At 42.5% G+C, this 12,293-nt stretch overlaps 1 protein-coding gene across 1 annotated transcript in view; it reads right to left on the bottom strand.

Moving 5' to 3' along the window:
• The window catches only part of psmf1 (proteasome inhibitor subunit 1), an 82,460-nt gene extending 71,001 nt beyond the window's left edge, over nucleotides 1-11,459 (bottom strand). Inside the window, exons 1-3 of the mRNA XM_063041027.1 lie at nucleotides 11,284-11,459; nucleotides 5,816-5,968; nucleotides 3,063-3,145 (exon numbers count right to left, since the gene is read on the bottom strand). Coding sequence (XP_062897097.1) covers nucleotides 3,063-3,145; nucleotides 5,816-5,968; nucleotides 11,284-11,412 — 365 coding nt within the window. The 5' untranslated portion in view covers nucleotides 11,413-11,459. The remainder of the gene's footprint in view (nucleotides 1-3,062; nucleotides 3,146-5,815; nucleotides 5,969-11,283) is intronic.
• Nucleotides 11,460-12,293: the final 834 nt, after the last annotated feature.

Below are 12,293 nucleotides of genomic sequence, written 5' to 3'. Positions count from 1 at the left end.
TGCTCCATCAGGGGTGGTGGTAGAGGCAGATACACAAGGGGCATTTGAGAAACTCTTAGATGGGAACATGGGTGTTAGAAAAATGGAGGGCTGTGTAGGAGGGAAGGGATGGCTTCATCTTAGAGTAGGTTACAAGGCTCATACATCGTGGGCTGAAGGACTTACACCATGTGGTAATGTTGTATGAATCAGCCCAAAATGTTGACTGTCTATTTCTCTCCATCAATGCTGCCTGACCCACTGAGTTCCTCCAGCTGTTTGGTTTTTGTGTCTCACAATGGTGTGGTTTTCTTTAGTTTAATTGGCATGTTTCCCATATTAAAATAGCAATCACAATTACACCTCATTGACTGTGAAGAATTTTGTTTAATCCCCGGATGGCATGAAAACTGCCAGTCCTTTCTTTAGTTCAGATTACAACTATCTGAACTTGTTCTTCTGCTACAGACCGGTAAAAAGTTGAATCACATAGGCGCCATGGTAGCATGGCAGTTAACAAGATGCTATTACAGCTCAGGGCCTTCCAAAGGTCAGAGTTCAATTCCAGCTCTATCTGTAAGGAGTTTGTACGTTCTCTCTGTGAACCACATGGGTTTCCTCTGGGTGCTTCAGTTCCCTCCTACAGTCTAAAGATGTACTGGTTGCTAGGTTAATTGATCATTGGAAACTGTCCTGTGATTAGACTACTGTTAAATTGGTGGGTTGCTGGTGGCATGACTCGTTGGGCAAAAAAATGTATTTCCCTTTTGCTGAATGAACGCCAAAGTCAATTTTGATCCTTCCTGAAAAAAAAACAGCATTCTTGGCCTGTTGGGTAATCTGAGCCATAAATGTGGGGTCAGTGTGAAGAAGTCTGCACTGGGAGTGGAATTATTCTCACACACAACAGCACTGAATGACTAACAAAACTTGGCTAATTACAGTTACACAGAATAGGTGTAGAGATTTCCTGACGGTACAGCTTTCCCTTCCTGTCTTCCTCAGAAAGTCTTTGACTACAAGTACCTCAGGTCAAGAATGATGAGTTCGGAGAAGGACATAAAGATACAGAAGGCACTGGTGTGTAGGGCTATGAATGACGTGAAGGAAATCTGGAAGTCGAACCTGACCAGAGGGCTTAAGAAGAGGATTTTCATAGCAGTCATAGAGTCCATTCTCACATACGGATGCAAGACATGGACACTCACCAAGACAATGCGAAAGTCTCTAGATGGTTGCTGTACCTGAATGCTCCAGATGGCTCTTGATGTGAGTTGGCAATAGCACATGAAAAACGTTGAACTCTATAACAACCTACCGATGCTCTCCACTAAAATCGAGGAGAGAAGACTGAAACTAGCGGGGCACTGTCTACGCCACCCCGAGCTACCTGCCAGCATAGTCATCATATGGGAGCCCAAGCACGGGAGGATGAACCCTGGGCACCCTCCCAAGACTATGGTCAACACGCTCCTAGAAGATAGCGGCGCAGCTAATGTAGATGAACTGAACAGACTGATGAGGGAGAGGGAGAAGTGATGAGTCCGTCATCGTGCCCGATGCCGGCCCCCTAGGCCTGAGTCGGAGTTGGAGTCGGAGTACTTCTTCCTCAGAAACTATGAAATCTCCCAAGTTACACCTTCCCAGAGAAGCCCATCCTCCTGGGCTTTAGTTAGTCCTTGCAATGCAGAACGAAGTGCAAACATTTTATAAAAGTTAATTTCTTCAGAATAATAAACCAAGTACTGGAAATATTCAAGTAGTGTTTGCGAGAAAAAAAAGGTGTTAGCATTTTAGACCAAAGTTATTTTGACAGAGCTAGGAGAGAGAGAAAATGAATTTAAATGAATTTACAATAAAGGATAAATACAAGAGATTCTGCAGCTGCAGGACATCCAAAGCACACCAATGCACACACGCACAGACAATACTGGAGGAACTCAGCAGGGCAGGCAGCATCTATGGAAAGGCATTTTGAGTCGAGGCCCTTCATCAGGACTCAATGAAAGACCCTCAATCTAAAACATTAATTCTGTTTCTCTTTCCACAGATGCTTGCAGATGTACTGGGAGGTCCATTTTTTGGGTTTTTTTAAACTGCAGATTTCCAGCTTCTGCAGGTGTTTTGATGTTCCTCACATGCCAGCTAAAATGTACTGAAGATCAAACAAAAATCGGTCACTGAAATCAGACACCCTAGTTGGTGGAAAGAGGATTAAAACATGTGTGATGAAGCTCACACTTTTAAAACAGTTTGACAGACCAACTAGTATAGATTTGCAAAGCCCATTTATATTTACAGATACAGCACAGTAACAGCACCTTTCTGCTTAATGAGCCCGAACTGGCGATTAGACCCTCGTGAACAATAAAACCATTAACCCGTACATCTTTGGAAAGTGGGAGGAAACTGGAGCACCTTAAGGAAAGTCACACTGTCATAGGGAGAGCAAAGAAACTCTTTACAGACAGCAGCAGGGATTGATCCTTGTAACCGGCACTGTAATAGGGTTATACTAACTGTTACGCTATCACGTCACCATAGTAGCATGGAAGTTAACATGATGCTATTACAGCTTGAGCGCCGAAGTTTACAGTTCAATTCCGATGCCGTCCGTAAGAAGTTTGTACGTTCTTCCTGTGGGCTTGTGCCAGGTACTCCGGTTTCCTCGCACAGTCCAAAGGTGTACCAGTTCATCAGTTAATTAGTCATTGTAAGTTGTCCCGTCATTAGCCCAGGGTTAAATAAATGGGGTGTTGGGCAGTTCACAGGGTCACTAAATGAGAGGTTCCAAACTGGGGTCTACGGACCCATCAGTTAATAGTAAGGGTCCATGGCATAAAAAAGGTTGGGGACCCCAGCTCTAAATAAATAAACAAACATGTAATACATTTTAGATTAGCTGCCCCACTGTAGAAAATCTAAACTAATAACTGTACTTTAGGGTAGCAAGAAGCAAAAAGTTATGAGGAAAACTGAGACCCCGGTTCTTATCGACAATTCAACCCACTAATATTTTATATGTTACACTTCATATAGTGTGTAGTACTAGCATCAGAAACAAGCTCTTCTTGTATATTTACCTGTCATATTGCTGCAGGTGCTCTGAGCTGATATAGTCATCTAAATTCACTGTTAAATCTACAACCTGTTCAGACTGGCAATTCTGAAAAGCGAGAAAAAAATTAGCAATAGAATGAATTGATCAACAGACAGTTAGAGATGGATGAGAAAGACCACTTGGTCCAGCTATTCATCCATCCAGCTTTCCAACACATCTAACTGCCTTTATTACATTGGCCAATCTTCAAATGAAGTATTTGTTATGTATCTGCGCAACAACAATGACAACCGAGTAGTAGTATTAAATGTTAGCCACGGTTGTTGAGTCCACATTTTAGCTCGGCAGGCCTGGTTTGGCACTCCCCAACAGTGTGTACCGTGGCCAACATATCTCAGGAAAAATGTATAGTACCACTGCTTCGTTATCATTCTTGCTCCACAGGTATGTTACCATATTCGTTAGTCCTCTCAGGAAAAACTATTTTCTGGCACCTACTCTATTTTTTTTAAATTAATTGCTCCTTTGTATTTACTATGGGCTAACTTGACTGCCATCCTAATTTGTTGTTGTTTGGATTGACCATTTCTACACATACAGGTAGCACTAGATCACTCCAGTTGAGTATGATGTCCTCCTAAGGGGTTGTCTATTAGTTGGTCTTCGTGTGGCTGCAGAGGCTGATCAAGGATCCGCATATTCTGGTGCAGTGTGGGCAAGAGTAAGCGGTGGCTGTGGTTAGTAGTTGGGTCTTTTGTTTGTACATACAAGTACCTCAATGAGGAAAATTAAAACATTCAATTGCCTTTCTTCACAAATTAGGTCTTTGGCACAACAATAACCTGCATTTATGTAGCTGCATATAACATAACACAACACTCCTGTATACTTAGGAAGGATATCAGACAAACATTGGCACTGAGCCACTTAAGGTGACTTCAATCAAAATATCAAAGCAGGTTTCAACTAGTAAAAATGCAAAATAGATAGAAAAGTTAAGAGATATACAACTCTAACTAGGAGCCTCATTAGCTGAAGGGATAACGAGTAGTACAGGGTGATAAAAATTCAGACAGGTGCAAAGGACCAGAATTTTAGAGCTAAACTGGGAAATAGACGGGAAAACACAAGACCACCATGGGCTTTGAAAACAAAAGAAAAAATTGAAATTACAAATTCATCCTTGTACTCTGTATATATTCTACAGAACCCAAAGGTCTCCAAGACTAAAACTTCATTCAGCCTTTGTCATCATCAGAAACCTACTGCTTTGGCTATAGACTAAATGTTTGTTTTGTTGGTTTGCACTTGGTGTGACTGAATCTCGGATGCTACAGATCTCTTCATATTTAAACACCTCAGTACTCCATGTTCCAATAATACCCAGAATACAGTAGTGACCACTTCAACAGTCTTCATCAGCTGCAAGGCACATTGGGCACCCTTAGGTCACAAAAAACAATTCTAGACTCCTGCACATACGTGAATTTTAACAAGTTGGCACAGGCAGTTATGGCTTCAGCAGTCACGCCTCACATCTACCATTTCTCAACTGAACCCTCACTTTCTCTATTAATCTGCTTCCCTCCTACGTGCTTCTGAAAACATATTTCTATTTCGTCCCCTTTACAATCTGAATTCTGTCAATGGTAAGCCCACTATTTTCGAAGAATTTCTCCATTCAGCTCATTCCCTATGCCCATTACTGAACTATTATCACCAAATAATCAGAGTAACATCCAGATTGCTTCTTAATCCAGAACTGGTAATGACTACTGAGAGTATTTGTAGCTCCAGTTCTAAGCAACAACCATCACTGACATAGCATATTTAGACAAAAAAATTGTCTTACACATCCACATTTAGCTCTCCCACAACTCATAAAATAGTACAGGCCCTTCAGCTTACAATGTTGTACTGATCTTTCAACCAATTCTGAGATCAATCTAACCCTTCCCTCCTACATAACCCTCCATTCTTCTACCATCCATGTGTCTACCTAAGTTTCTTAAAATGCCCATAATAAGACCATAAGATACAGGAGCAGAATTAGGCCATTTGGCCCACTGAGTCTGCTCCACATTAGTATCTGCTCTACCACCATCCTGGGCAGCATATTACATGCACCCACCATTCTCTGTGAAAATAACTTACTTCTGACATCTCCTCTATGCTTTCCTCCAATCATGAGCCCTTATATTAGCCATTTCCACTCGGAGAAACGTCCTTGGCTGTCCAATCGATCTATGCTTCTTATCACCTCATACACCTTATATCAAGTCATCTCTCATCCTCCTTCGCTCCAAAGAGAAAAGCCCTAGCTTGTTCAACCTATCTTCATAAGGCATGCGCTCTAATCCAGAGCATCCTGGTAAATCTCCTCTGTACCCTCTCTAAAAGCCTCAACATTCTTCCTATGAAGCGACCACAACTGAACACAATTTTCCAAGCATATTCAGCTCTCTAACAACTCAATCTGAACCTTTTCAACAACTAATTAAATTCACAAATAGTACTGCCCCAAATGGCAACAATCCATCTTTGTCCATGATTTCTCTGCAGACTTTGACATCATCCTCCACCAAAGCTTCAACTCCATTGGATCAGTTCTGCATGACACCACCTTGATTGTTCAAGAATCGTTTGCAATGGTCTCCTCTTCCCTCTCCTGCACATTAACCAATGGAGTTCCATATGTTGGCAACTCAAGCTTCTGGTCAGAGATCACCCTTCTAATAAATATTAGACACTAGATTAATTATATACTGCACTTACCATAACATTAATGATCAGACTGGTATCTACAGAGACTGCCTTTAGCAGGAGCTCTTTCTGATCATTGTCGGAACGATAACGCAGTGCGTACAGTTCCTGAGTTGCATTCCAGCCCATGGGTAACAGCTCCTTCTTCTTATCATCAGCTGAGGCCTGTGGAGGGTTGCCACATACAGTTCTGTAAAATCCTTTTCCTTTTTCAATCTTTTTATTAGTTTCATAAAATATAAACATAACATAATAATAGTACAAAGTTATTGGAAATACATTGTTGTACTTAACATGAGTAATTATAGAACCAAATAGTACTTAATTAACAAAACTCCCAATCATATAGGATACCGATGAATAATACAGAACAAAAAAAATCTAGACAAAAATCATGAGAAAAGAAAAAAAAACAAAGAAAAACCCTCAAAAAAAAACTAATCTAAACAGAATTAATCAACTAAACTAAAAAAAAGACCTGGGCTATTTTAACAGCGCAAGAAATGGGAGAAAAGAAAACCTTAGTGTCGACGACTCCGTTCCTCTCAACCAACACTACAGAGAAGTAAAATAAGTTTGGAAATGGTCAAACTACATCATATGAAAATGCTGAATAAATTGCCTCCAAGGTTTTTCAAATTTAATGGAAGGGTTGTAAACCACACATTTAATTGTGGCATGGTCGAGCAGTGGAGGTTTGTTTGGAAATATTGAGCTGAACGTATCCTTTAAAAGTTGAGCAAAGGATATTGAAGGGTCTCTATCCTCAACATCCTCGGGTAGACCAATTATACGTAAGTTCTGTCTTCTCGATTGATTTTCAAGATCGATGACTTTGGATTTAAAATGTTGCAGTTGTTTAATAGTTGAAGCTAAATTCTGCTCCAAGTTCTTGACTTTTGAATCCGTCCTCAGAGATTATACTTCGATGTTTCTGAACTTCACAATCCAGGGATTTCAGAGGTTCCGTGATTGATTTTAAGTCTTCATTAAGACTTTGACGTTGTTTCTTGAATTTTTCTTCTAAAAACTTCATCATAGCATCATAGGGTAGCTCCATTTGTTTAGAGTCACCTTTTCTTTTTCCTCCGTTCCCGTTGGAATCTTTCCCGTCTTTGGCTCTGGATCTTGTACTCATTTCTTTAGATTCCAGAGTTGCAGTTCAAGAAAAAAACAGTAAGATAAAATAAATCTTCTGGTGTAGGTAAAAATTGGTAAGCAAGGGAAATCATAGGTTTAAAAAAAATAACAGGAATGGAGCGAAGCCAGAAGCGACCTCACTCCATGAGCGCTCCCTGCAGAATCTCCAGTTCTGTAAAATCAATCGCATCCCAAGGCAAACTATCTTCCCATTAAAAGGTGATGGTTAATTCTCCTCCTAGTTATTTAAAGAGAGCTTTTAATTGTGTGTCTATTTCAGACTGAGAAAGGAACTAAATAGAGATAAAGATTAGCTTTATTCGTACATTGAAACATATAATGAAATGTGTTGTTAGTGTCAAAACAAATCAGTGAGGATTGTGCTGGGTAGCCCATGTGTCGCCGAACTTCCTGAGGTAAGACAACATGCCCAAAGCTCACAAACCCTAACCGCATGTCTTTAGAATGTAGGAGCAAACCAGAACACCCGGAAGAAATTCACACAGTCACGGGCAAAACATACAAATTCCTCATAGACAGTGGTGGATATTGCATTCCAATCCTACAGTTTGCAGTGTGGAGTGATGCATTAACCACCACAGGGATAAAAGCAGTAAGGGAATGGAAAAGACTTTTTGGGATGGATGGCCAGCCACTCTGCTAGGACAGTAGAATTGGCTTTAAGTAGTTTTGTCGAAATATTGGAATTAAGTAGATTCTACAGCACAGGAAAAATAGTAGTGGTTGTTGAATATCCTGATAGTACCCTACAGCCAGTCATCTCCAGCTGCTTCATCAATGAAGGCCAGAGTGGCATGGTAGCATAGCTGTTAGTGTAACACTTAACAGCACCTGTGAGTTAGGTTCAATTCCTGCCACTGTCTGTAAGCTTGTACAGACTGTGGGTTTCCTCCGGGTGCTCCAGTTTCCTCCCACATTCCAAAGACATAAGAATTAGTAGGTCAATTAGTCACATGGTGTAACTGGATGGAGCAGACTTGTTGAGCCATAAGGTCCTGTTACCATGCTGTTATTTCTTAAAATGACCTTACTTCCACCATTATGTCAGCTGTGTGCACAATGTTGATTCTGTTCTCAGCTCTTCAGAAAAATGGTGCACCCCACGTTTTCACATGTAAGCTTAAAAGTATGAAGGGAGAAGCCTAAAGGATTCCTCCACTTTTGGGAAGAAAACGAGTTTAGGTATTGGCTGGGAAAAGCTCAAAATTGCAGCAATTTTAGACAAGCAGTCCTATTGATTTGTTGTGCTGACCAATCCTGATGGTACTTAATTCGTAACCTTATCTCAGTTTTAAGAGAACACACACAAAATGCTGGAGGAATTCAGCAGGTTAGGCAACATCTATGGAAAGGAAGTCGACGTTTCCCTCCACAAATGCTGCCTGACCTGCTGAGTATTTCTAGCAGCGTTCTACTTCACATTTCCAGATCTGCAGTATTTTCTATCTTAAAGTTCCTATTTAAGAGAAGTTTGGGTAGATATGAGGGGCTAGGAGGGAATATGGTCTGGGTGCGCGTAGATGGGACGAAACAGAAGATCAGATCATATGGACCGAATTGGCTGAAGGGTCTGTTTCTATGCTATAATACTCCATAACCTCCACACTGCTGTTTGTATTTCAGGATTCCAGTATCATCAACTTAATTTTAATTTTGAAATACTGTGATTGGGATGGGTGTCCTGTACTGCATGACTATCTTTCAGCTAATCAAGGCTGTTCCACCATCTACAAAGCACAAGTCCAGACCATGAGGATATATTCTCCATTTGCTGGACGAGTGCAATGCCAATTAAGTTCAAGAAGCTTAACACCATCTAGGAAAAGGCAGCCATCTTAATTGGTACATCATTCTCTCTACAACTGGCAATTGTAGTATATACCAGGCTAGTCATACCTGATGGAAAGTTTTGTAAACACTTCTCAAGTAATGTGCAGAGGACTGAGAATACAAGGGTTATTTAAAGAAAGTTGCTAAGGATGTTGCAAATGTTTTAGTTGCAATCTTCTGAAATTATTTTATTCAGTTAGAGCTAAGCCACAGTAACAAGCCTTTCCAGCCCAATGAGCTCACACCACCCATGTGACCAATTAACCTATTAACCCTGTAAGTCATTGGAATGTGGGAGGAAACGAGAGCATAGGGAAGAAACATGAGGTTAAGGGCAGAACATACAAACTGCTTACAGATGGTGGTGGAAATTGAACCCAGATAGCTGGTGCTATTGTAGCATTTCACTAGACATCTAAACATCAGAAAATTGTATCTGTTACTCAGCAATAAATTTCACTTAGAATCAGAATCAAATTTATTATATGTCATCAAATTCGTCAGAAAGTACCTCAAAAGCACTTATGGGATATTTGGCGGAAAGCATTTAAAAGAAACTGTTGGCCAGAGTTATAAAAAGTACAGCACAGAAACATCTAGTCTGTACCGAACTATTTAAACTGCCTACTCCCATCGACCTGCATCTGGACCAAAGACCTCCATGTACCTATCCTAACTTCTCAAACCCTGGAATCGAGCTTGCACGCACCACTTGCACTGGCAGCTCGTTTGACACTCTCACTCTGTATGAAGAATTTAAGCTTGTGAAATTGAAGGAAGTTTATTAACTCAGCTAGGAGATTAGATTTGTAGCAAGCAGCAGAAATTTAAAAAAATAAACCACAATATTGCAAGAGTTCGAGCAATTGCTTTACAGTGTGAGTGATCCGAAATCAGGATTTGATTCCCTCTATCTGTACAGAATTTGGTTTTTCTGCCTGTGACTGCGTGGGTTTCCTCCTGGTGCTTTGGTTTTCTTCCACACTCCAAAGGCATATGGGTCAATGAATCATGGGCACGCTATGTTGGCACTGGAAGCGAAGCGACACCCAAGCACAGTCCTTAGACCAGGTTGGCCGCTGACACAAAATGACACATTTCACTGTACACTGCAACGTGCATGGGACAACTTTATAGGTGTTAAGTAAGAATCAGTGTTAGGACCGTAACTGTTCAGCATGTCTATTAAAAGACTTAAAATGAAGGGATGGAGTTTGTGAACAATACTAAGGTCACATTGTAATCAGCGCAGATAAAGGCATTAAAATCACAAAGAAACAAACATTACCATGATGGACAGTCCATCACAGGTAAAGCCCTCCGCACCATTTAGCACATCTACACAGAGCATTATCTCAGGAAAGCAGCATCCATCACCCACTCTCTTCTCACTATTGCCACCAATAAAGAGGTACAGGAGTACAAGAGGTACACGAGGTTCACGAATAATTACTAACCTCCCAACCATCAGGTTCCTGAACCAGAGGGGATAACTTCACTTGCCCCATTCAACTGTTCCCACAACTTAGACTCATTTTCAATGAATCTTCATCTCATATTCTCAATATTTATTATTATTTCTTTTATGTATTTGGACAGTTTGTTTTTTATACATTGGTTGTCTGTCCACCCAGTTCGTGCGGTCTTTCATTGATTCTATTACAGTTATTGGATTTATTGAGTAAACTACAAATACATAATCTACATAAAAGTTGCTGGTGAACACAGCAGGTCAGGCAGCATCTCTAGGAAGAGGTACAGTTGACGTTTCGGGCCGAGACCCTTCGTCAGGACTCACTGAAAGAAAAGCTAGTAAGAGATTTGAAAGTGGGGGGGGGGGGAGGAGATCCGAAATGATAGGAGAAGACAGGAGGGGGAGGGATGGAGCCAAGAGCTGTACAGTTGATTGGCAAAAGGGTTATGGGAGGATCATAGGACAGGAGGCCTAGGGAGAAAGAAAGGGGGAGGGGGAAAACCCAGAGGATGGGCCAGGGGGTATAGTGAGAGGGACAGATGGTCCCAAATAGTCCGTGCTAAATTCTTATTCTGTCTAGCTCCATCGACCCGCACCTGGACCATAGCCCTCTATACTCCCATCCATGTACTTAATCCAATTTATATTATGAGTAGATAATCCTTCAGTAAATTTGGGGACATTCTCTGAAATTAAGCCAGCTCCATAAACATAATAGTCTTGTTTTGGATATTCTGCAGCCGCCAGTATCAATATACTAAGGTACCCTTCATTCTAGCTCAGGGCCCCTACTCCCTCATTACCCTCGTCCAGGAGGGCTCGGTTCCTTAGCTCCCTCCGGACCCGGGAAGTTGTCTTACCCTGCTGGCCCACCCTCTGTTATGTGGGGTAAGGGAAGAGGGGTCGGGCTGCGGCCAACGAACGGTACGCCAGCCAACCAAGCCGCACTTTTGGTTTTGTTTTCCCGTGAGCCGAGAGCCCAGGCCCGCCACCGGGGCCTCAGCCTCCCTCTCACCTGGTCCCCGGTCCCCAGGCACTTGAAGCCGGCCCGTACGATCTCCCAGTGAACGAAGCAGACCAGCGCGTCCCGCGAAGAAACGAGGTCGCGGGCAACCGAGTGGTAAAGCAGCTCCAAGCCGGCCATGGTGTCGGGAACGCGGCAGTGCGCGTGCGCACTCAAGCTCAGAGGCGGGGACGCTGCGTAGTGGAGGTTAGAAGCGCAGGTGCGCGCTCTGGGATAAAGGCGTGGGTGCGCGCGCTTTAAAGGGCAGGGGTTGACGTGCCCTCGAAGTCAGATGCGCGTGCACGCGTTGGAGGCGCGCACATGAGAATCAGAGGCCGGGGAGCGTGCGCTGACTCTATCCAAGCCATTTACCAACCCCGGGGAGCTACAAACAGTGACCTTTCCCTCAGTAATATTATTCTCGATTGGGGATTTATTGTCAGTGGCTCGTTTCGCGATGAACCACAGAAAATGTAGGGTAGAACGAGGCCGTTCGGCCCATCCTGCCCAAGCCAGTAGTGAAAGAGCTGCCCGGCTTAATGCCCCTTCCTGGTCCTACAGTCAAACTTTTCAACTGTACGTACAGGTTCGGCTTAAACGTAAGCAACACACACACACAATACTCGAGAAACTCTGCCGGTCAGACAGCATCTATGGACATGAATAAACTGTCGATGTTTTGTTTCGAGACCCTCCTTCAGGAGGAAGACACCCAAAAAAAAGATGGGGAAGGGGAAGGAAGATAGCTAGAAAGTAAAGTCGGGTGGGTGGGAAAGGTAAAGGGCTGGAAGAAAGGAATCTGATAGGAGAGGAGAGTGGACCATAGGAGGGAAAAAAAGGAGGAGAGGTGGGAGGGAGGGAGGGGGGCGGGGGTGATAGGCAGGTGAGAAGAGGTAAGAGGCCAGAGTAGGGAATGGAAGAGGGAGGGAAAAATATTTTTACTGGAAGGAGAAACCGATATTCATGCCATCAGGTTGGAGGCTAACCAGACAAAATATGAAGTGTTGCTTCTCCACCTTGAG

This window comes from Mobula hypostoma, chromosome 2 (genome assembly GCF_963921235.1).
Source record: "Mobula hypostoma chromosome 2, sMobHyp1.1, whole genome shotgun sequence".
NCBI lineage: Eukaryota > Metazoa > Chordata > Chondrichthyes > Myliobatiformes > Myliobatidae > Mobula > Mobula hypostoma.
This window is presented reverse-complemented; position numbering and strand designations above follow the sequence as displayed.